Below are 22,872 nucleotides of genomic sequence, written 5' to 3' on the forward strand. Positions count from 1 at the left end.
ATTATCATATAATACTAGGTCTAACCCCGCACTTAGGACTTAGCAAGCCACGTGACACCGTCCATATCATCTCCAACCTCGCTTCTAAAATCAAGATTCTTTCATTATCATTGCCGTGGTTTAGCGATGCCTTCGCCATCTTCCTTAATTACCCAATCTCAGGCGCGAGAGACGGGAAGCGGAACCTTGAAACGCAAGCGACGTCCTCGAGCCGCTGTAGCCTGCGACACCTGTAGAACCCGGAAAGTCAAGGTTCGCTCTTTAACACTCATATAAGGACTATCCGACACTAACTTTATGTTGGTTTAAGTGTGATGGAGGGCTTCCTTGCTCAAACTGTGTTAGTAAGTAGCAGTAGTACTTAGTCATTGCTGGGCTCAACCAGCTTACCCCGGACTTGCAGAACACTCATTTAGGTGCTCGTACAAAGATGGGCACTCCCCAGAGCAGCCGAGAGAACCCTGGACCTAATTCGAGCGTCAGGTAAGTATGCGGTAGTATGCAAAGGTTTACAATGACTTGACAAGACTTAGCGAGGCCGTTGAGCCACGCAACACGCCTCTGACCGGAATTGCCGGAAGACCCGACCTTGGTCCGACATCCCCTGTCAGTCTTGACGATGGCCCTGTATCTGAAGCCGCCGAGGCAGCAGCGCCCAGTGCGGATAATCCTGGCTCTTCTGCCGAGCGATCGGCGTCTCCTACGGCGGGTGGCCTTGGCACCGTCAACCAGCACACTGGAGGTTCCGAGTTTTATGGACCGAGCGGGACATTTTTTACTTCCTCTCTCGGCTCCGATCTCATGCTCAGGCCCGACCGCAGCCCCAGCAGTTCCAGGCTGCTGCTGTTGGTGCTGGCACAGACAGCAGCTCGGTCGTCAATCTATTGCACAGCTCAGATTATACGCTGCCTGATACACAGGATGCCAGCTTGGACGGACCAGATACCCGTTCTCCGCCTCAGCCAGCCTTCGAGCCTTCCTCGGCTGCCAGATCAACTACCCACAATGACGAGCCGCTTTCCGGCATAGAGATTGAGATTCAACGGGAATGCGTCAGACTTTATTTCGACAACTTGCACTGCGTCCACCCAATCCTTGATCATGCCTCTTTTCTCGCTCGAAGTGAGAAGGAGGTGTGGCAAAATCAAGGCCAAGACAACTCTACCCCCACCCCGAATCAAGGACAGCGGCGGAAGCAGAGATTTCTTGCTCTACTTAACATTGTTCTTGCTATCGGCGCGATAACGGCTGGTGGCACATCGTCACTTACATGGGACCGTACGACCAAATTTCTGGAGGAAGCTTGCAGTAATCATACTTTCGGCAATAGTACCCCCTTGTACGCCCCCATCCGTGTCGCTCGGCTATACTTTGAGAGGGCCAGGACCTTACTGGGCGATGTTTTTGAGTCAAGCTCCATCGAAACTACTCAAACACTCTTTCTCATGGTTTGTCAAATGTCGCCCAAGAAAATACCCTCGTATTGTTAGCTGACAGCTCTTTTTTCAGTCTGTATTTTGTCAGAATGCTCTAAAGCCCCATAGCTGCTACATGTATAGTGGTATGGCCTTAAGGACTGCCTTCGCTATCGGACTTCCAACAACAGCCCACAACAATCCGAGTGAAAATAGCCGTTTGTGGTGGTGAGATATGATACCTCCTGCCTTGTAAGCCATGTATTGCTCACAAAGCTCTCTTTAGGGCAATGTACTCCTTCGAGATGTGAGGATCCTACCCCTGTTTGGAGCCAGGTCAGAAGAAAGCTAACATACGACACAGTGAAATGTGTTCTGCAGCCGGGCGCCAATCCTTCCTCCTGGCTCCTAGTCACTATGCAATCCATTTGATTTCCCCTGCAAGTCTTCCCTCAGGCTTCCCCTTCTTCTCTAGCATTACTAATAAGTGTTTGTAGAACCCTGCTGAGCCGCTTTTGCCGTTTATTAATTGCATGGTTGACTTCGCACGTATCTTGGCCGAAGTGGCGGCGAATGCGAGTTCCCCTGCCCAAGAAGAAGAAGCCTTGACGGTCAGGTCAAATAGATCAACAAGTCTTGAAAAGAGCCTAGAAGACTGGAAAGACAGGCTCCCCGACCACCTGAACCTGGGGGCCTCATCTCTCCGCGAGAACGAACTCATCACTAAACAAAAAGTTGTCCTGAGACTCCGTAAGCCATTTCCCCAGGGCGCATCAGACGGACCGCCCCCCCCCGGCTCAGCTGACCACCTTAGGCTACCTTAATATGAAAATTCTTATACATCGACCGTTCCTACTATCGGCTTCTGTAGAACAGGACCCCTCACTGTCAGACCATGTTTCCTCCTGTGTTCAAGCAGCTAGCGAGACCATTGGATTTGTGTGGGATACATATCTATATCGGCCATATTTCCGTACTTGGTGAGTCAATCCTCCTCTTGAAGAATATCTCTTTTGAGATTAACTGCTCAGGTGGTATAACTGTACATACGTTCTCGACGCAACCATGGCACTTTTATACGTCATCCTAATTAACACAAGTCCATGCCCCGTCGAAGTTATCCTGGGAGACATCGATAAGAGCTTGGAAATCTTTGCCTCCATGAAGATGCTTGCCGTCGCCCGCAAATGCACTGAAATCACGAGGGAGGTTCTGAATGCGGCCAAGATATCCCATATGGAACCTTTTCATCAGGCTTTGGAGAAACACGGCGAGGATGCCTTTATTGCGTGGACCTCATGGCAATCAAGCGGGTGGTACGGTGGGGTCTCAGCCTTGCAACGACCATTTAGGGGGCAATGGTGATCTTGAAGGTGATGGACCTACGTATGAGGAGCTGTACTCAAGCCTGGTGGACACAAACTTGGTGTACAATTTCCTCAACTTTGAAGATTGGAACGCCTGGTCTGCCACAGATGGCCCAGGGGCCGAGACAGGTAATTTCTTGTACTAGATAAGATTCAGGCAGTAAATTTTTAAGAATGTGTCAAATCATTCCTATTCACCTTACTGTACTGCTTTGGGAGAGATTATTTTCTCAAAGATCTTGAGTTCGACACGCAGGTACTCAGCAAAGAATACAATGACTTTTGCTTGTCGGATTGACTAGACACAAGAACACACAAGATAGACTACTGATTGATTTTAATATACTGCAATTCACCGTTGAGTGTGCAATATGGGCCGTTGCTACCCTAGGTACATTGTGCCGTTGATTTGAGTTGGCAAGGGCACATCCCCACCGTATGCGCAGACTCACACTTGGAGGATCACGTCTTATTCATTCTTGAAGTTTTATTCAACTTGATAGTTACCAAAATAGTTATTCCCAGACTAACTATATAGAAACTAGCTACTTTCCCAGATGTGCTAGAATCAGCGACGCCAAATCCTCCGCTGTTGTCTTCTCGTCAACGCAAGCAAGCAGGTGCTGATCAGGCCTCACAAGGAGTCCACGGCCATGAAAAATACCTGAGCCATCGCTGTACATCTTTCGCTGCTCCTCAAAGACAAAATCAAAGTCCTCGTCAACTGATCGCAATCGCATGTTGATCCCAGGCGACTGGGTCAACTTGTGCAGCTGAGCAAATCTTGGAGCCCAGGTGTCATGGGATGACACTATCAGGGTGAAGCTGTCAAATTCCACAAGGTCTAGCGTTGAAAACTGACGGGCATTGATACCAGCTTGGTGGAACTCTTTGACATAAGACACATCGAGAGGGGGAGCCTTGAATGACGCCGCGCCGAGTCGTGGCTTGATCCAAGCGTGTGGCAACCGACCGCCAGGGGTAAACTTAGGAGAGAACTTGGACGCGTGCGGTGGCGTCTCTTTGTCCCCATAGACATAACCAATATGAAGCCCAAGCTGTAGACCACGTCAGCTCATTCTTTCATCACGGCACATCGATGACTGACATTATCAAAGTGTTCCCGCTGGCCTTCGACTTCCCTTGCAATCATATCCTGCTTATCAGGATCGTGAATTGACTTGTGGAGATTCCTTCGTGCTTCCTCTACGTCATCAATGCCAGCCGTTCCTAGGGTCTTTAGGAATGAGAAGATCTTCTTGCCGTTCTTGATGCTTTGAGCCGAGTTGACCAACGCAATTTGTCTTCTATCATCTTCGTAGGTCTGTAGGATCGATGGGGTAGACCAGCCATGATGGACCGCGGCAATCTTGTACGCAAGGTTATGTGCGTCGGCAATGCCAGAGTTCAGACCCAGTCCACCGGTGGGAGGAAACGAATGGGCCGCATCACCAACTCTAAATGGATAATGGTTAAATATTGATGACACAGGCCCTCATCGAGGAGAGACGTACAAGAAAATATCCCTTTTTCTGTAGTGGTTTGCGACCTTTCTGCTGAGGAGCCATGGTCGATAGCTCAGGACTTCAAACGCCATTTCTTGGCCAATTGCGGCAGCAACAGTTGTCTGAGCGAGTTCTTGAGACCAGGTATCGACTGGATGCTTCTTAGACTATGTAGTGTTAGTTTATAACACGAATACCAACGGGGCCATACCGACATCGAAGTTGCTGATTAGTACATGGTTGGCATCCAGATCATACGCAATGATGAATCCAGAGCATGCTGGATCCGTGATCCAGTGAAGCATACCAGTCCTTTCACCAACGACAAGCCGGAGATTGGCCTTGAAGTGGATTGTCATCATAGTCTCATCTAGGGGCCGTGGTCAGATATAAAGCTCATAAATGAAACCATGGGCCTGGATATAACTTGCAGCCATCTTCACCCTCTGACTCTATTCCAAGGTCCGTGCGAACTTGGCTCTTTGCTCCATCACAGGCCAGGACGTGTCTGGAGCGTACTTGCCATTGGGCCTTTGTCGAACACTCCTCAAGTATTGAGATGACTTGGTCGTTAACCTCAAGCCTCAGGGTCAGTTATGTGTATTGGATGAATTTTAAACCTGGTTTACATACTTGCTGAGATGTGACATAGGCAACATTCTTTCGAATCTCGACATTGGGGTCGTGTTCAAGCTCTTTGGCAACGAATTGCTCAAATGCCGGTTGCGGAATATTATGGATCATCTACTCTTCATGTCAGCCATGCCTGGTGTTGAGTATACCAATCATTTTTACCTCTGGAGTGTGTTCCAATACTCCAGCATCCATTCTCTCTCATAGGGAAGAAGCCCAATGTGTTCGCCGCTCAGGCTGGTGACAAAGTTGACCCGGTTGGCATCTTCACGAGGGGTACCTAGCTTACGCATGGCATTCGTGTCGAGACCATATTGGCGACATATCTCAAGGCTTCGAGGACAGAGGGCATGCGCTTTCGGGGCGGGCGAGTCGTTCAGGGTATTTCTCGATGAGCAGGGACTTGACTGTGACGGGGAGAGTTAGAGATGGTGCGTGCTACTTGCAATTTGTACTCACTTCCAAACTTGGAGAGCATGTAGGCTGAGAGTAGACCGGTTGGGCCGCCACCAACGATGAGGACAGGCAGTTCGGCGGGTTGGGTTGGACCGTCTTGCCCGGCGTTGCCAAGGCCGTTGCCATTCAACTCGGCGTGCTTCAGAATTCCAGGCATAACGGTTCTGTGTACAAGTACCCGGGACGATGGTATCACTTCATTCGGATGACTAGAAAGACAGAGCCCAGGGGGCCTTGAAATAGACAAGTTGTAAGTTAGATACAGGATGGGATCGCCGAGCCCAAAGGTCCTATTGGTTGTGTAGCTCGAACTTGTTCCGAGCCTCACTTTCCGATTCGTCACTAGTCCTCGGGACTGGCGGGAACTCTGAACCGAGCCAACTTTGTCCACTCTAACTGGCCCCGGTAAAAGTTTACCGCTGTGGCTTTGGGGTGATCCGTTTGGGATGTTGCGGAATTAAAGCATTCTTACGCCGACTTGCCGAGGCCCGACTGTAGTCATCATATACCTGCAGCTCCGATGCTGCGATTGTCATTGACCCTCGAGACAGATTGTTGGCACTGTGGGCAAGATCAGCTGTCAGATTGGTGACGGTTACTTGTCTTGATCTGGAAGATTATCGCCAAGCAGCAAGCAGGTTTAAGAGTGTGAGCTCCCATTCTCTTTACCTCATCAAAGGCTATAGGGAGCCAACAAAGACGACAGAAAAGCTGTAACCGTGACAATGTCGGCGAGAAAAGGACCTTTCAGACTCGTCACCGTCAACACGGCTCCCGAGCGAGCGAAGCGGCTCATTGGGCGCTTGATCGAGGCACTGAAGGATGAATACGACATCACCTACGTCGACAACTGCGAGAGTATGAAACCCCTCGGCTTGTTGTTGTTTCGATGACCTGTTCTAATGAATGATGTGATAGGTATTGATGAGGTCGTACCAAAGGTCACCCAGCACAAGCCCAACGTCCTGGTAAGCTTGGTGAGGCAGACTCTCTTGCACATATCCAACTTACGGTAACTAGTTCTCTGCATCTATGTGGACAGAGGAAGAGGCCCGGAAGATCCATTCACTTGCAAAGTCTATAGTGCCGCACATCAAGTTACACGCCATTCCCACTGGCTTGCAGGTTGAGAAAGGGCCCGATGCAATTGTCGAATATCTGGTTGAGAAGGTTCCCATGTTGCTAGATTCTTAAAGAAGGGGCGGTGCGTTTTTTTTTCAGCGGGCATATCATTTGGACGGATGGATACATGAGTAATTACACACGGTGGCGGGGGGAATACGATTAAATTAATATTTACCAGCATCGACTGTAATGAATGGACAAGGAGTGAATTGTCCGGAGTGTGGAGTGTTTTGGGACTTGGAAACATGTTGCAGTTGCATACCTTTCACAAGTGTTGTTCGAAACACAGGGGAACCCTGATAAAATGTCCAGTGAGAAGACTAAATCTTGCGGTCTTGATCGATTCGAAAACACACCCACTTGCAAAAGACTCATGGTAACTTGCTTAGAGCCCTTTTGAGGACGCGGTTGGTTTGGTATCTATTATAGAACCCTATTCTAGTCTACTCTTCATTCTCAAAGACATTAAAGAGCGTTCCAATGTGTGGCAAAATCTCAACTGCAAACTCATCCCCATGTCTCAGTGTCTCCTTAGGTGTCCGACCCAAGCCAACTCCAGCTGGGGTTCCGGTAATGATGACAGTACCAGCGGGGAGGGTAGTGCTCTGCGAGAGAAAAGCTAACTAGCTTCGGAACGCTGAAGATAAGATCGCTGCGAGTAGATAATGTTAGACAAGTTTCCTTGTAGGTGGCGGTTGAATAGCTGTTGCTTACTTGATGCCACAATCTTGAAGAACCTTGCCGTTCTTTAGTCCCCCGAAGCCAAAGAGATGATATGTCGGGAATCACAGACGTGGAAACAACGACGGGACCTGCGCCCAGTATTAGGCCGTGGTTTTTGTGCTGGCTTAGAGAGTGTATACGTACCTAGAGGGCATGCTCCATCGAAGCCCTTGGAGAATGACCATTGCGACTGGTTCAGCTGAGAGGTCCGGCTTGATATGTCGTTTGCAGCTGTGTAGCCCAGAATGTAGTCAAGAGCTTCGGCCTCGCTGACGTTCTTGGCTGTCTTGCCAATGATGACTGCCAACTCCGACTCGTAATCGCCACAATCATCGAGCTGCGTGAGCTTGGGTAGGATTGTTGGAGCAGGCCAAGGGTCTCCGATGGCTGTAGCGGGCTTCCTGTTATTATTCCGTATGAGTTAATCTGTCATGCAGCAAGGAGCACGTGGTTGGTTGGATACTCACAGGAAGACTGTAGGGGTGGAGGGGATGTCCATTTGCACTTCAGCTGCGTGCTGTTTGTACTGCAACAAAGGTCAATGCCGTAGCTTGTGTGACTTGATGCTGCTGGGAAATTACATTCAACCCAATGCATCTGATGGTTCCAACTTCTTCCTGAGCCAAAGGTGATAGGATACGGTCAATAATTTCGATCACACCCGTTGCTTTCCCTGGCGACAGGATCGAGATGCCAGAGAAGATGTCCACCAAGACAGGTTCGCCCCTGCGTGTCGCGACGCCAACGTCCAAGGCTTTCTGCAGCGGCTGGCCGATAAGAACCCGTGAAGGACTAGACTTAGGCACAAATCGCACAATACCTAACGGGTAGTGTTATCCGCCTGCTATCCAAGACGTAGGCGATATGAACTTACGAGAGAATTCTGGGAGGGAGGCCATTGTGGCAAATGGCGTTGAAATCTGACTGGGTAGGCAAGCTGAAGGGTTTCGCTTTTGCTTTCTTTCGTCACGGAATAGCCCAAGGGGGGGGGGGAGATGGTTGGTAAGGCCATGGAGTGCTTGCGACTGGGGGAATGGGCCACCACCAATCGGATTGCCCATATCGGAGAAACTGTCACAAACATTCCGGGTGGTCTGAACGGAACCACGCGCCGAGAACCGAGGAAATGTGCGTGACTGACCTGGTGATTCAAGTACGACTTCTGTGCTGGCCTAAGAAGCCTTCACATCGTACCCTTTAGATCACCTGTTTGAACCTGGAAAGGAACAAGGCAAAGAGACTATAACCTTCAGTCCCCACAACCAGCCATCATCAAACATCATGATCGACGCGATGGGTGGTAACACAAAGACCCAGCAGTCTCATGGCAGTGCTTTTCGGGATCATCTTCCCCGACTTGAGCACCCCGAGATTCACCGCCATGCAGAAGCAAAATGCTCACGAGTATGCCCAGGTATTCAAGGCCAGTGGCCAGCCACCTTGGCTTCATGGCCTCTTCCTGCACTGGAGGAAGCTCTTCGAGGAGCCTTGTAAAGGCATCACCAACGATGGTAATTATCACTCCTCGTTGGTCAAGTTGTGGTCAAGCAGACACAGTACAGGTAAGGTCCGCGATGGTCTTTACCAACTCCAAGACGAAGGAGTTCCGATAGAGGCTATCACCTCAGCCGCAAATGCTGTGCTCGACGGGCTATCTGAGAGCCAGAGGAATGCGACTTGCTATCACATCGACTCCCCAGAATGGCGATCCTGGTCGAATCCAGAATTTCTTCTCAGCGATAAAGGCATCCGCCTTGACGAGATCACCGCCGAGCTGAGAGAGGAGGATGTGCTCAAAGTGCTCAAAGCAACACTCTCACCTGAAGGGTATGACAAGGCAGTGGGCGCGATGAAAGTTAATCACTTTCTGGGAGAACTCGTTGAGTCGCCGGCCATCATGAATGAGCATTCGTATAACTTTGTTCTTTTCGGTCAGCCATCGGTAATCCGACCATGGGGCTTCTCCTTCTACGGCCATCACCTCTGTTTGAACGTTTTCCTCCACCAGACTCAAATCACTATCTCTCCTTGGTTCACCGGAGCAGAGCCCAACCTCATCGATCAGGGACCCTACAAAGGGATCCGGATCTTGGATAAGGAAGAATCACTTGGTTTACGGCTGATGCAGGACCTGCCAAAGGACAAACAGGCCAGAGCACAGGTGTATAAGCTTATGAAAGACCCTGCCATGCCCCATGGTCGATGGAACCATGATGACCAACGACATCTATGCGGAGCGTACCGCGATAATCGGGTGGTTCCCTACGAGGGAATATTAGTGTCTGAGATGACAGACACACAACAAGACACGGTTCTAGCTATTGTGGATAAGTTCCTTCTTTATCTACCAGAGCGAGCCCGTCAGATCCGGCTAGAGCAAGTCAAGAGCTTTTTCTATGAGACTTATTGGTGTTGGATCGGGGGATTTGGTGATGAAGATCCGTTCTACTATCGCATTCAGAGCCCAGTTATCATTATCGAGTTTGATCACCATTCCGGTGTCTTCTTGGCCAACTCGAAGCCAGCCAAATTCCATATCCATACACTGCTTCGAATGCCGAATGGGGGAGACTATGGGATGGCGCTGAGGCCTTTGATAAAGGGGCAAGAGCAGGGATTCATTTGGGAGGGATGAATACTTGGAAAATTGACCTCACGACCCTTGTTAGGGGCATTGCAGTTGAAGCCCACAATCAATTAATCTTATTTCATTTTCAAGACTAGAAGAGCTCGTGAAATAGAGGTGGATACATCAGCTGCTTATCGCATATCGAGTATGTCAGTGTCCTCGGCTCTTTCACCCCCAGGTCTTCAAATGTTTCTCTGGTGAACTGCTTGACCTTTACACTCTCGTCAATCTCAAAGTTGAGAGAAAGTGATGACAAGGCGAGATTCTGCATTTGAGTGCCTACGTACGGATTACCGAAAGTGAGAGGAATGTGTATGGCTTCGCAATTGATCATCAAGACGCGTAGACTTGTTCCCATGAATTCCTCGGTCATACTAACCCCCAGCCGGCGAAACTCCTACCTCCGATCTAGCCGTCTCGTTATTCTTTAGAGGGCGTAGCCTCTGGAACAAGTAGCTCGCTCTCATACTCTCCACCCGTCCAGATCCTCACATCCCCGAAACTGTGGCTCGGCCCTTTGAACTGTGTCATGTTTTCTTGGTCGGTAAAGGTCGTCCCTTTGACTGCAAGGCGGAGCGTTTCGACAGCCTCCCAAACGGTGCTACCTGGCCATAACTCGACGTTGACTTCAACAACGTCCTGGGGCCGCAGCCAGAGACCTCTCTGGTGAAGGTGAGCTGGCCTCTCAGGGGTGCTCTTGGCCGTGTCAAGTTCTCGGTGAGAGGCGCGCAACCAACCAAAACTTGCGTCGGCTTCCAACTTCTGTGTAGAGTTGTAATATTTGAGTCCGACCATCCTTGTCGATTTTTGGCAACGCGACAAACAAGTCCACGTCGGGGAAAGAGAGCCCCTGGATGAATAGCTTGACTGACGAGTACCCGGTAATCTCGATACGCCGGTCAATCTTGAAATCGAAGAAAGCGACGTATTTCGGAGGACTGTTGCTGGCACTTCCGTCGTTAAGGACGAGCTTGCCATCCGCCGTTAGTCGATACTTGATGAGTTGTGCTTTGGGAGGGAAATCGGATTCCAAGCGCCGCAAGCTCTCTGTGGCCGACGTCCTGACAGCCAGCTCAACTCTAGGCCATTTGTCCACATCGTTCGCAACGTGTCGTAAGTAGCGGTCCTAAATAGGCGTTGCTTGTTCATGTTTTCGTCCTTGTAAAACTCAGACCATTCTCGGCCGGCCTGCAGAGAAGTTAGGTAAACTTCTTAGTTGTATGAGCAATGTAGACTTACGTGAATGATGAGGTACTTGTTTGGCGAAGACATTTGCTTCCAAGCCTCGATTGTCCCACAAAGATGGAGGCCGAGCGATGACCATCCTGTCACCGCTAAGACGGGGACATTAATCAGGTTCCAGTCAACCACTTTGGATTGCCAATACTCGTCAAACAATGGATGCTCGATGCTGGCTGCAGCATGATCTTCGGTCATGCCGAGGCCGTTCCCCAGTCATATTCATTCAGAAGTGCTGAAAGGGGACGTTGGGGATACCGCCGGGCGCGTTGACCTCGCGGTAGATGTCTGAGATGCCTTCCCAGATCATGATGGCCTTCAAGTGAGATGGCTTCAGCACGGCGGTCTGGTATGCGGACATTGCGTAGTAGGATATGCTGCCGCCCCAGCCAATGTCGCCAGTAGACCTAGATCGACGTCAACTTGGTGATATCCATGATTAATCATGCCATGCTAGCGACTTACCATTCCTGCTGCGATGCCCACTCAACAATGTCATACCCATCCCTACCTTCCTCTGGCGAGATATGGTTTGAGGCATCGCCTTCGGACCACCAGGTGCCCCTTGGGTCGACCAACAAGAAGGAATAACCCCATTCTCCACACCAAGGAAGAGGGCCAGGCAGCTCCCAATGCGTATGCTGGCTCAGCTTCTCAAAATCGACTCCCATGTTCTGAAACCTCTCTCTAGGAACGGCCCCGTGCTTTCCGAATGGCGCGAACAGCACCAGGGTGGGGGTCTTGGTTCTGAGGCTGGGATCGGGACGGTACACGTCGGCATAGAGCAAGACACCGTCCCGCATCGGGATGGCTACATCCGTCTGGAATAGGGTTTTTCCATCTTCGAGGAGAATGGTTCCATGCTTGAGGGGAGGAGCTGGCTGGAGAGGTGGTGAGACATGTTTGCCTGTTGGTTAACATGAGAGAGAGATAATGCTAGGAAGCATTACAAACCTGTTGGGGTGGCACAGCCTTTCGGTAATAAGGAGAATGGGAGTGGGTATTGGCAGCCATGGTGAGCGATATTACAGTACAAGTCGTTGATAGGGGGTTATCATGTCGGCGGTGGTGGGTTCTGTCACATTATTAACCTGTGACGGTCATGACGAGGAGAGAGGTCGGCTTTGATAGCCAATCGGATCGTGGGCTACGGAAGCCAACCTCGACCCCATGGGGATTTGTTCCCCACGATTTCATCTCGGACTACGGCTTGATCAGATTCTGGGGTACAGTCTGGGGAAAGATGGGTGATCCCTATCCCGGGGTTCTTGTCTGTATAAGATTAGTCTCCAGGTCGTCCCCGTTTTATTCTTCTCACATTACCATCCTCACCACCCACTGAGCACAACTACCAAACATGACCGACATCAAGGCTGATGACATTCAGCTTGAGCATGCCCCGAGCACGACTCACCCCTCGGGAGCAGCGGATCACGACGCTAGCGACTCTTCGAGCTTCCATGACTCCTATAGGATGTCCATCCGCATCTACATGGTCTTGATTACCATGGATTTTGCTTGGAGTACTTGCACAATGGCAAACATTGGCCCTGCAACCACCTACAGCTACGCTGTCAAGGCCCTAGGCCGCGAGTCAATCTCGACTTGGATTCCAAATGCGAGCCTCTTCCCTATCATCGGACTCCAAACGATCTGGGTGAGTACAAGTCACGCAAGGAAACACTTCTATCTACTTTACTGACGAATCCTTCTAGGGATCTCTCGCCGATCGCTTCGGTAAGAAGTGGTTCATCTTGTCGGGTGGTGTTGCAGGCGACATAATGGCGTCTTTACTGAGCATTGGGATTCTATGGCTCCAATTCCCCCCGTATCTGAGCATAAGAACTCCAACGGCGTCTTCTGAGCTATTAGGTGACGTGGGTTTATTTGGTATGGAGGACAACAAAGTTCACTCGACAATCTAAGTAGCATTCTATCAGTCGAAATGCATCGAGAATATGGACATGAAAGGCACAGTTCAGTGATTAGGTTACCTCAGTATGGCTAATAAATTCCCCCTATTAACTACCCATTTAAGATACCCAAAAGACGGTTATAGAAGACTTAAGTAAAACCCTTAAGTACTTATAAATCATCAGCTTCTATAGCTTCAGCTCCATCTGATGTGACTATGATGTGCATATTAAACTAGCCGATTTTAATATACTGCTTTAGACAACATGTGTCTGATATCGTTTGTTATGCACAGTGATATAGATTTAAAGGTTCGCATGTCCCAATTCTCAATACAGAACAGAGAAAGCAAAACTAATATAGATAATTAAAACACGAAATGAAATCAATTCGAGGCATAATATTTCTAGAAGTTACTGCTAGGTTGTCTCTTAGAGAAACCTACGAGGACATGGAAGCCCCTTCATCGGGGGAGCCCTTAACAGTTCTGGACACCAAATAGAGAAAATGGGTTCAAGAAGAATCGTTCAAGCGGCACGTATACCCACGACCTTAGATCTCGGCCCAAGCCGAGATGTCTCAGATATTAGCCACTAATTCCTTGCCGCAGGCTCGTTTATAGCTTGTTCATCCACTGCGCGCAGGAAGCCGCCCTCAAGCGCATTACCTCGGCGTTGCCTTTCACCGAACTTTGCGCTCCGATCCCAGCGACGAGGGAGCTATGGGATGCGTCCAATGCGGTCGAGTGGCGAGACTTGTACCTGCTCCAGATCGAGAAAGAGGCTGCTCCAGGCCTTAAAAAGGCCATCACCCTCCATGACTGCCTTCAACGGCCGTCGATCTTCCAGGAATTCCCGCCTGGCCAGGATCGCAATCTCGCATTCACCGTTGTACTCCACGGTACCATGAGCATGATAGATGACGATTACGCACGTCATGCCGCTCTGGACGGTACGTTAGGGGTAGAATTGGGTTTGCCAAGCGGCTCGAGGATGATGCTGAACCAAGACCGGCACGTTCTACGGCTGATGGACGAGACCCGTTCCATGTGGGATATTAGCGTCGTGGAGCATACGAACACGGCAGCCATTTTGCTCGAGCTTACTGCTATGAGAGCCAACACCCCACTTGATAAGATGGAAAAGCTCTTATGCTACAGTGGCCAGAAGATCACCTTCCAGCATTTCGGTACTCTGCAGGAGTGGAGAGGGAGTCGCGCCGGGAGAAAGGCCGTCTGGCACGCTGGTCAGGTCATACGCTTCATCCGACTCCTCGACGACCTTCACCCAGAGGATTTCTTAGTTGTGGCAGCTTATCAAGCAGTGCTCTGTCTATGAACATATCGGGGCATTTGCGAAGGAGAGACTCTCCGACCAATGAGCCCTAGGCTCGGCGATAGCATGACCCCAGCCCAGGCACCGCGTAGTACTCCAAATCCAGCGTATGATTCTCGCTGGGTGCGCGTGGACGGTTGTGAGTCTCTGCAAACTCAAAGTCTATTGGCATTGCGAAGAACCTGAGTGGAAACAATACTGAAAGTGATGGGTCTGCACCCTTATCAACAGTTCCATTATGCGCCGATCCAGGCGCCACTCGCCGTTTCATCCAGGGCATGGTTGATTTACTGAAGGCGAAGTTTACCGGCAGAGGGACCCAAATTCAGGTATCAGAGATTGTTTGTGAAATCTTCCAAGCATTTGAGGAAACAGATTAGGTTCTATTAGGCCAATATATAATTCCCTGTCCTCCCTTCGTCCACTCTATCAGACCTGGGCTTATTGCGTCTTAATATCAACTCGTAAAGCCACCACTAGCCTAAGTAAAGCGTGTATGAGGGAACCAAGTAGTTTAATATATGACTGTTATTATCCAAGTCGATTTAGGTAAGGCGAACAAATAAAACCCACAAAATCCACTACTCTTTCGTCCACTACGTGGGCGGCCTTAAAGCGAGGGAACCCTCCATAAACTCGACGAACCAAAGGAGATTGAGGCTCAAAGATGATTAGTGACGGCTGTTTAGAACGCGGTGCATTGATAAACGAGCATCAGTAAGCATCTATGGTACAAGGATGCAATGCACGAAAGTACACGGCTTCATGTCTTGCAGTGACCCCATTAGACCAACGGTCGTGACGATGCAAGTCAACATTTTCATTGCATTGATGTACTCCGGATAAAATTCCTGGCTTGAGGAACGCAACAAGTGCGCCAATATGAGCTTGATTAGATTCTAGCTAATCCATTGGGAACTAACATTGTCGCGCTGTATCTTCTGAAATTTGTTTGTATACTTCCTCGTGGAATGCTTTGATCAAGGCTTGTGAGACATGATCAGCAGGAGGCATGACTTGAGTGGCGAATAATCCACATAAGCCACTTTGACGATCAACAAACTATTCTCCAAATCAGCGTTGCTTGGCCTTGAAGGCAAAATAGACTCGAGATCTGTTACCCAGAACAAGTTCGCAGCTCCGCTCCAAACCAGTGTATTTGAGCCCCGCGACAGCGGGCAGCCATGGTCAGCTGTTTCAATGAGTAATCCTCCTAGACTCCAATCGTAGATTTCTCCAGGGTAAAAGGCGCCGACTGCCCAAGATGGATCCTCCATCTTGCGGTTTAGCGCAGATTTGCTCGTTCCGGTCAGATGGCCTTGAAACAAAAGGTCCGCTGTCTCAGGTTTCAGTATGCGGCCATCGTTAGCCAGAAGCGAATAAAGGAGCTGGAGAAAGTCTTCGACTGTAGCATATCCGCCTTGCCCACCGAAACAGTCAGTGACGCCAATATTGAAAGAGAGACCTTCAGGAAGTGGTCTCAGGTTCTTTGTCTCCTCGTCTCGTTCTGCCAGGATTGCCAGCTCTTTCGTTGCGATGTCTTGTCGATGTGGCCAGAACGTGAAGCTTGTAACTCCGAGTGGCTGCCATACATGTTTTGACATGTATGTTTCAAGCTTCGAGCCTGTGAGTACCTCGACAAGCTTTCCCACCCAATCAATGGAGCAGCCATAATTCCAGCCTTCACCAGGCTCAAACAATAACGGCAAATTGAAACGCTGCTCAATGGTTGGTTTGGAACTCAAATGTTCCCCAAGGAAGGACTGGACTCTGCGAAGTTCTTCATTTGAAAAATCATACCCTGTACCGGCCGAATGGGTCAACAGGTGACGAAGTGTGATGGGATTTTTGCGATCCTCGAGGATCGGCTCTCCATATGCCTTGAACCCTTTTAAAATGCGCTGTCGCTTGAGGGTCGGGAGTAAGTCAGTCACATCGTGGTCAAGCCCAATGGTGCCGTTTTCCACCAGTTGTAGAGCAGCAATTGATGTAGGAAGTTTGGTCAAAGAAGCCAAGGTGAATAGAGTGTTTTTCTTATTGGCGTTTTGGGAAGTGAATAGTGGCGAAGGCGATCCTAAATACGTGGAAAGGATTCGAGATCCTCAACCTATATATTAGCTGCGATTGGTAGGTGCATGCGGGAAGGATGCAATTACCATCACGCCGTATAGCTTCAACTGCTATTGACGGGACATCGAGATTTTTGATAGCTTCATTTAGCAACAGTTCAAAAGATGATGCCATAATGAATTGAGCTTGTGTATGGAATAGAATGATAATGCCTTTTGCCCTATCAAGAAGCGAACTGTTTATATATTATCCTCGTCTCCGTCATGAGGTTGTACAACCCTTAAACTTCGTGGCCCAAGATATGTTTCGAGGAGAATGTAATTCTCTTGTACATTAGCCTTTGCAGGAGAATGCTGCTTGTCGGTCCTTCTCCGGCGTCTTTTGGCCCCGTTTTCATTCCATCCGTCTCATCCCTCTCTCCCGGTCTTCCCCGTGTCACCCGCCTTAACCGTGTCACCCGCCTTAACCGTGTCACCCGCCTTCCCCGTGTCACCCGCCGTACCCGTGTCACCCGGTCCTGCCCGTTGGTTCTGTAACTTGATCGTGTAAAGGAACCCTGGCCTAGTAATAAGAAGTTGTTAACAGAATCTTGTCTCCTACACTTACTGGTATATATAGTTTCCAGTAAAAGCAGTATTGTTTCAGAAATTTTTGATTTTATGTTCTGAAAAATGCCCTACTCTAAAATACTATTAATTCTAGTGAGCCCTTCTAAGAGAGTTGTCTTGTCAACTGAAAAGACAAGTCTGAACCATCCACTACCTTCAGCTCCAAAGCTTGCTCCAGGGGCTACAAAGACTTTCCGCTTGAGAAGTAGCTTCATTACCCGATCCTCAGCTTGCAGATGCTCCTGTTCAGGATGGTTTCGGCAGTAGGCCTTTCCAAGATTGACCCACAAGAAAAAGCCCGCATTTGATCCCCTTGCGTAATGGATGTTATGCTCTGTTGCCCATGATGTTATTAGCCTGTAATGCTCGGCGAGTTTTGCCCTGTTTTTGGCCAAGTAGCTATCAACCCAAGCATCGTCTTCAAATACATTCGCAAAAGCGTGTTCAGCGAGGGAAGAACACATGCTGTACAAAGCTGCTGGAACAAGTGCATTGTGCAACAGAGGATTGCTCTGGGAAATAATGCTTCCGAGTCGGATGCCGTTGGATCCAAAATCTTTCGAGACTCCCCACACCACGTGTACCAGAGACGGGTCGATGATTCCTGTAGGGTCTATGGATAGACAAGAGGTGAACGGCGTAGTCGGTGACTCATCGTTTGTCCAAGTTGACATTGCGTAGACTTCGTCGCTAATCAAGTGAAGTTGGTGTTTCTGACAAAATTCCATGAGTCGAACCAATGTACCCTCAGGATAACAGCGCCCGAGGGGGTTATGCGGGTTGCAGAGAAGAATGCCAGCAATCTTTTTTCCTTGTGTTTTGGCTTCTTGCAGTCTGGCCTCGTACTTTTCGACGACATCCTCGCAGAAAGGGTCGACACCATGGCATGGCACCTGTATCACCTCTGTATCAACGCGAAGGCCGAAGGTTGGAATAAAGGCGCGAAAGAAAGGCCTGGTGATGAGGAAACCATCTCCATGATCCCCAACTGCCCAGGCGATATGTTCGATAGCTGCGCTACAGCCGTTGGTAATGGTGACATGGTTCAAGTCGATTTCCGTGTGAGGATTTAAATGTTTGTTGAGAAAATGTGCAAGGGCAAGCTTTAACCGTTTTGATCCCGTTGTACCATCGCCATAGGTTAAAGCTTGCGGCTGAAGGGAGGTGTTGTCAGTGATGTGCTGCAGCAGCTCATCTTGCATAAGCACATTTTCTGCCATACCCAAGCTTACGTAGCCTGAAGGGTTGGTTGTAGCGTTCCAAAGGTTTGCCGTCACTTCCCACAGGAGGGATCCGCCTTTGTTGGATGCTGTCGCTTGGCCACGACCGGAGAGCTTCATGTTGAATAAGAAACTGCTAAAGAGAGCTATGCAATAAGTGCATCTGTAGAAAGTACATCGTCGAGTGGGCGAGATCTTTACTTGGATGTTTCAATGTTGCGCTATATACCCTGAGGCAGAGCCGGAAGTGTCCGGAGCAAGTTGGTCGGGTTCTAAGTTCGGTACGCACTTTTGCAACCCGTCAACACACCGAGCGCTTGAAAAGTGGAGAATCCAACCCTTGAATTGTGGCGTGCAACTCAGCCGGGCGTTCCAGACTTTCACAAGTGGATATAGGGGTGGCCAAGCCTGTCGCCATAAAGCCAGCGCATGAGGCATGTCCTCGTCGCCAATCAGTCAATACATGAATCCATCCCCAGCGCATTTATACCTTGACGGAAGCTTGGCTTCGCTGTTATTCGAGAAACCGTTGCAGCTTGGTGGGCTTTAACCGCTTTGCTTATACACAATGCTATGCAACCAATCAGAATCGAACACCATCATGACGCCGCTGGAAAACCACGACATATCCTCCGTGCCGGCAGAGGGCAATGAGCGCCATGCTCTTGTTGCCATTAACCCTCGTGGATTTTATATACGGCATCCTCCCAAACCACATATACTGAACGACTTCATCACGCCGGACGACCTACTCTTCCATACTATCCACATGGGAGTGGCGGTCGTGGACCCTCACAAATGGACCCTGATAGTCACTGGACTAGTGAAGAATCCCTTCGCGCTTTCACTGGATCAGCTTAAACGCCTACCACAGAAATCGATTACATCGTTTCACGAATGCTACGGTAGCCCAATCAAGCCTCCAGTGGAGGCAGTATGGCGTATAGGGAACGTTGTCTGGACAGGTGTCCCTCTTGCATACCTTCTATCCCTTGCTTCACCGCTCCCCGAGGCTCGTTTTGTATGGTCAGATGGACTTGAGCAGGGAAGCTTCCATGGTGTTACAGCAGATCGCTACCAAAAAGACCTACCATTGGACAAAGCCCAAAGTGCAGAAGTTCTGATAGCCTATAAGATGAACGGGGAGCCGCTAACAAAAGAGCGGGGAGGCCCGGTCAGGCTCGTCGTTCCCGGGTGGTTCGGCACGAACTCTACGAAATGGCTTTGCCGGTTGACGCTGGAAGACAAGAGGGCGGAAGGACCGTATACCACGACTTTCTATAACGAAATTGATCCCGAAGACCCTGAAGGGATAAAGAAACGGCCGGTTTGGGAAGTTGAAGTTAACTCAATCATTGTACAGCCTGAGCCTGAGGCCCTGCTCGTGGGACCAAAAGTGGCGATAGAGGGTTGGGCGTGGTGCTTTGAAGCGGTGACAAATGTTCACATTTCTTTTGATGACGGTGAAAACTGGACTGCAGCTAAAGTTGAAACAAGGAAAGACTTCAGCTGGCAGAAATGGAAGATAGAGTTGGATCTTCCATGCGGCTCGTACTCAGTCATGGCTCGGGCAGAGTCCGCGTCAGGTCAGATTCAACCACTGTCTAGGAGAAGGAATCACGTTCATGTGATCAGCTTTTCTGTCAGCGCACTCGATGCTCTAGTCAGTCCATCTGGGCACCTCGGCCTGCCCATTTACGCCGTCTGATTTGACCAGACTAAACTGGCAGAGAGGCGTTCTTAATAGCGCCAATGGTGAACTAAAACACATATCACGACTGCGAGGGTGGAAGCCAACCACTGCAGCAGAAGTATATATCTGGCTTGCAATCTTGATTTACATAGGAATACATAGGAAACCGCGATTGAGCACTACTGGAAGACTCCTGAGCTAGAGGATCAGCGCCCTGAGCACTCAATCATCAAGTTCATGACCTACGATGGTTTCAACTCCATCATCGTCACCTTCGCCCTTTTGACGATACGAGATTTGAAGATAGCGAGAGCTTCTCTACAGCCTACCAATGTGCACAGTCGTAGTCTGAGCACATACAACAAGCTACAACGCAACTCTGTGAGCTAGGCTCTCATCTCGCTATAGATGAGAGCAAAATCCGCTATACAGGGAGGAACTCAGAGGCCACGTATATACCGTTCATTCGAAAAACCGGATCCGCAATTCGGAGTTGCTCGGATCTTGACGCCGGAATGGGAAAAGCACAGACTTGAGAGTAGCCATATATTTAGGCTTTTTCTATTTGACTATTGTTTCAGTAGCTAAATTAGTGGCTCATTAATATGGTCTAAGTAGAGGAAAACGACAAGTTTCCAGTTCAATATAGGTTGTCGATAATATACGCAATTTGTCTCTGGCGGAATGTATCCGGCTCACTATAAGCCAACCCTGTTACGTTCACATCAAACACCACATTTCTTTCACGCCCATCTCGATATTCAGGCCAGGTAAGAGATTGAGCTACGTCAAGCCAGCTGGTCAGCTTAGCAAATACACGCGAACAGATCACTCTTACCATAGCTAACAGGATTCCGATGAACAATAAAGCTAATCCAAGCTGTCGACATAACATCCGCCAGCTGGACCAGCTAGGCGGGTTTTCTAGCCATTGGGTTTTTGGAGATAACGGTTTCGTAGCCTTGACCGTTGACATTATGAAAAACAAATACAACCTCTTGGAAGTGGCCTGCGCCCCTGGCTGGTGAAACATTCTCAACGAGAACATTCCAGTGATAGCTCCACACAGGCACATGCCGTCTAGCCCACGACTTTGTCGTAAATCTACGACCGGCGTGCTGATATACGTCACCACTGAAGGCAGCAACACGTTTGTATTGCTTTCCGAGGCGCGCAAGGGCTCTTTCAGGTATGCTCTTCAGTGTAGATGGTATGCCGACTGTAGGGTCATTAGAGTACAACCTCTCGACGGTGCGAACTGCTTGTTTAGAAACACCAACGGATCTCACGTATTGGGTGAACTGAGCTGTTGTGTTGATTCCTTGAGGAGCAAACTCCGTGCCCTCGTCGAAGTTAGTCCCAATAAGAATAGGCACCTTGACAAATTTGCCCTTCTGTAGTAGTGAGCTTCCGCTTGCAGTGATGAAGTCACCATCAACCACCTGGCCCCAACCGGGCGGCGAGGCAAACGAGCTATTAAAAATCGCGCTGAGTTCTTTTATAGGAATTTTTCTTAGACATACAAGTGGGTCTACGTCAGAGCAATTTATAATATACAGTAGCTTAGTCCAATATAGTTCCTAAGTCTTTGAGGTCTGAGGTTTAAGTCCAAAGGTCAAAGGTAATCCACTTTAGAGGATAGCCGCACTAAAGAGCTTATCGTCTCGGCCCCCATATGCGATAAGCTAGGACCCAACAGAGAAAGCTCCGGAACTCTCGCCCCAGATAGTAACGCGTTCTAGATTTCCGCCGAAAGCAATAATATTTTCCTTGAGCCAATATAGGGCCAGTCATTAATCTTGGTAACCAAGGTTTATTGATCCTTCGGTAGCAAGCTCGGCGCTATGAAGAAATCCCTAGGCGTAGAGGCGATAATTTATACTCGCGGCAATAATAGGCATACCTTTCCTAATAGATTATTCGACGATAAACGAGAGATTATATCGGGGATCCAAACTTCCACCATTCACCTAGCCACCACTATGGGTCTAGACAGCAACTAGGAGTTTAACACCATCAGGTAAGCCGGCTAGGCGAACAACATTAATAGTCAAATAATCTTCAGACATATGATTCCCCAGGACCCAAGTATCGCTTCTATAGCCAATACACGACGGTGAGTATTCCGTTGCTTCTTAAACGTCTATCCAGGTGCTATTAAGAGGCTATGGAAGCCGCAATCGGAGGTCATAGATAGGGGATTTAGCGTATAGCATACCGAGAAAGAAGTCTTAATAGTAATATTGGTTATAGATGCCTCTATATGTGCTATTAGATAAGTCGACAGTAGGTGGTCCATAATTAGAAGTAAGGCATAGGGTAGTTAGAGGGATCAATGCTAATGCCAGTAAAGCCCCAGGACTAAGAATAGTAGTAATAAACTTCATTTTCAGTGATCGAAAGATGAAGACTAGGAGTAATAAGTTGCGTAGACTTGTGAAAGTTTTGGTCGTACTAATTCTATATAGGTATATCCTTAACTTCTTCAACCCTTTCCAAGTCCCTCGCATTTGTGCCTGGCGCATCAATACTCCAGGTTGGAAGCCAAAACTACGTGCTTGCTCCGCGGAGATATCTTTCACGAGCTACTCAAACTTTCCACAGTCATGCGCATGAACTGGGGCTCGGACATCGGGTTCGATTTCTATGGCACCGTTGTAGCCGCTGTACCCGATATAACCGCTCCGCGGAACCACTTTTATAAACGAACAGGCTTATAAACGGGCCGTTTGGCTAGACCACGCGACTAGATAAGGGCAAAGTCCAGAGAGAATCGATTCGGGAAGCGGTATTAATGAGACGATGGCTACATTAGACTGATCTGTTGCACCGGTAACACCGATATTGGCCCGAATCACGACTGAACTACCCCGAGCACCAAGACTTCCTCCAAATATTTTCAAGATTTGCCTATATATTCGGACCGAAAACCCTTGTGAGG

General features: G+C 49.1%; 11 protein-coding genes across 11 annotated transcripts; 5 read left to right on the forward strand and 6 right to left on the reverse strand.

Annotated features, from left to right (window-relative positions):
• Window positions 1-430: 430 nt before the first annotated feature.
• On the forward strand, window positions 431-1,625 carry MRS44_015049 (uncharacterized protein; the record flags this gene model as incomplete). Its single annotated transcript, XM_065619049.1, has 4 exons — window positions 431-483; window positions 534-723; window positions 810-1,448; window positions 1,560-1,625. 4 exons carry the CDS (start codon window positions 431-433, stop codon window positions 1,623-1,625), a joined length of 948 nt encoding a protein of 315 aa, XP_065475121.1.
• A 1,702-nt stretch (window positions 1,626-3,327) lies between these two features.
• Window positions 3,328-5,233, reverse strand: MRS44_015050 (uncharacterized protein; the record flags this gene model as incomplete). The annotated part of the gene is made up of 6 exons (XM_065619050.1): window positions 3,328-3,840; window positions 3,891-4,239; window positions 4,297-4,454; window positions 4,503-4,628; window positions 4,921-5,031; window positions 5,210-5,233. The coding sequence occupies 6 exons, from the start codon at window positions 5,231-5,233 to the stop codon at window positions 3,328-3,330; spliced, it is 1,281 nt and encodes a 426-aa protein (XP_065475122.1).
• Window positions 5,234-5,247: 14 nt separating this feature from the next.
• On the reverse strand, window positions 5,248-5,533 carry MRS44_015051 (uncharacterized protein; the record flags this gene model as incomplete). Its single annotated transcript, XM_065619051.1, has 2 exons — window positions 5,248-5,327; window positions 5,380-5,533. The coding sequence occupies 2 exons, from the start codon at window positions 5,531-5,533 to the stop codon at window positions 5,248-5,250; spliced, it is 234 nt and encodes a 77-aa protein (XP_065475123.1).
• Window positions 5,534-6,101: 568 nt separating this feature from the next.
• Window positions 6,102-6,570, forward strand: MRS44_015052 (uncharacterized protein; the record flags this gene model as incomplete). The annotated part of the gene is made up of 3 exons (XM_046279236.1): window positions 6,102-6,234; window positions 6,295-6,344; window positions 6,397-6,570. The coding sequence occupies 3 exons, from the start codon at window positions 6,102-6,104 to the stop codon at window positions 6,568-6,570; spliced, it is 357 nt and encodes a 118-aa protein (XP_046123334.1).
• Window positions 6,571-6,944: 374 nt separating this feature from the next.
• MRS44_015053 (uncharacterized protein) lies at window positions 6,945-8,123 on the reverse strand (the record flags this gene model as incomplete). Its single annotated transcript, XM_065619052.1, has 6 exons — window positions 6,945-7,106; window positions 7,216-7,313; window positions 7,369-7,625; window positions 7,692-7,750; window positions 7,806-8,044; window positions 8,099-8,123. 6 exons carry the CDS (start codon window positions 8,121-8,123, stop codon window positions 6,945-6,947), a joined length of 840 nt encoding a protein of 279 aa, XP_065475124.1.
• A 482-nt stretch (window positions 8,124-8,605) lies between these two features.
• Window positions 8,606-9,859, forward strand: MRS44_015054 (uncharacterized protein; the record flags this gene model as incomplete). The annotated part of the gene is made up of 1 exon (XM_065619053.1): window positions 8,606-9,859. One exon carries the CDS (start codon window positions 8,606-8,608, stop codon window positions 9,857-9,859), a length of 1,254 nt encoding a protein of 417 aa, XP_065475125.1.
• Window positions 9,860-10,273: 414 nt separating this feature from the next.
• Window positions 10,274-11,290, reverse strand: MRS44_015055 (uncharacterized protein; the record flags this gene model as incomplete). Its single annotated transcript, XM_065619054.1, has 3 exons — window positions 10,274-10,649; window positions 10,726-10,979; window positions 11,093-11,290. The coding sequence occupies 3 exons, from the start codon at window positions 11,288-11,290 to the stop codon at window positions 10,274-10,276; spliced, it is 828 nt and encodes a 275-aa protein (XP_065475126.1).
• A 28-nt stretch (window positions 11,291-11,318) lies between these two features.
• On the reverse strand, window positions 11,319-12,106 carry MRS44_015056 (uncharacterized protein; the record flags this gene model as incomplete). The annotated part of the gene is made up of 3 exons (XM_046279235.2): window positions 11,319-11,499; window positions 11,558-11,973; window positions 12,047-12,106. The coding sequence occupies 3 exons, from the start codon at window positions 12,104-12,106 to the stop codon at window positions 11,319-11,321; spliced, it is 657 nt and encodes a 218-aa protein (XP_046123331.2).
• A 343-nt stretch (window positions 12,107-12,449) lies between these two features.
• Window positions 12,450-14,343, forward strand: MRS44_015057 (uncharacterized protein; the record flags this gene model as incomplete). The annotated part of the gene is made up of 4 exons (XM_046274426.2): window positions 12,450-12,749; window positions 12,808-12,982; window positions 13,131-13,173; window positions 13,617-14,343. The coding sequence occupies 4 exons, from the start codon at window positions 12,450-12,452 to the stop codon at window positions 14,341-14,343; spliced, it is 1,245 nt and encodes a 414-aa protein (XP_046123330.2).
• Window positions 14,344-15,320: 977 nt separating this feature from the next.
• Window positions 15,321-18,358, reverse strand: MRS44_015058 (uncharacterized protein; the record flags this gene model as incomplete). Its single annotated transcript, XM_065619055.1, has 2 exons — window positions 15,321-16,414; window positions 17,173-18,358. The coding sequence occupies 2 exons, from the start codon at window positions 18,356-18,358 to the stop codon at window positions 15,321-15,323; spliced, it is 2,280 nt and encodes a 759-aa protein (XP_065475127.1).
• A 481-nt stretch (window positions 18,359-18,839) lies between these two features.
• MRS44_015059 (uncharacterized protein) lies at window positions 18,840-20,321 on the forward strand (the record flags this gene model as incomplete). The annotated part of the gene is made up of 2 exons (XM_065619056.1): window positions 18,840-19,901; window positions 20,094-20,321. The coding sequence occupies 2 exons, from the start codon at window positions 18,840-18,842 to the stop codon at window positions 20,319-20,321; spliced, it is 1,290 nt and encodes a 429-aa protein (XP_065475128.1).
• Window positions 20,322-22,872: the final 2,551 nt, after the last annotated feature.

This window comes from Fusarium solani (genome assembly GCF_023522795.1).
Source record: "Fusarium solani strain SB1 chromosome Unknown bctg00000011, whole genome shotgun sequence".
Lineage (NCBI taxonomy): Eukaryota > Fungi > Ascomycota > Sordariomycetes > Hypocreales > Nectriaceae > Fusarium > Fusarium solani.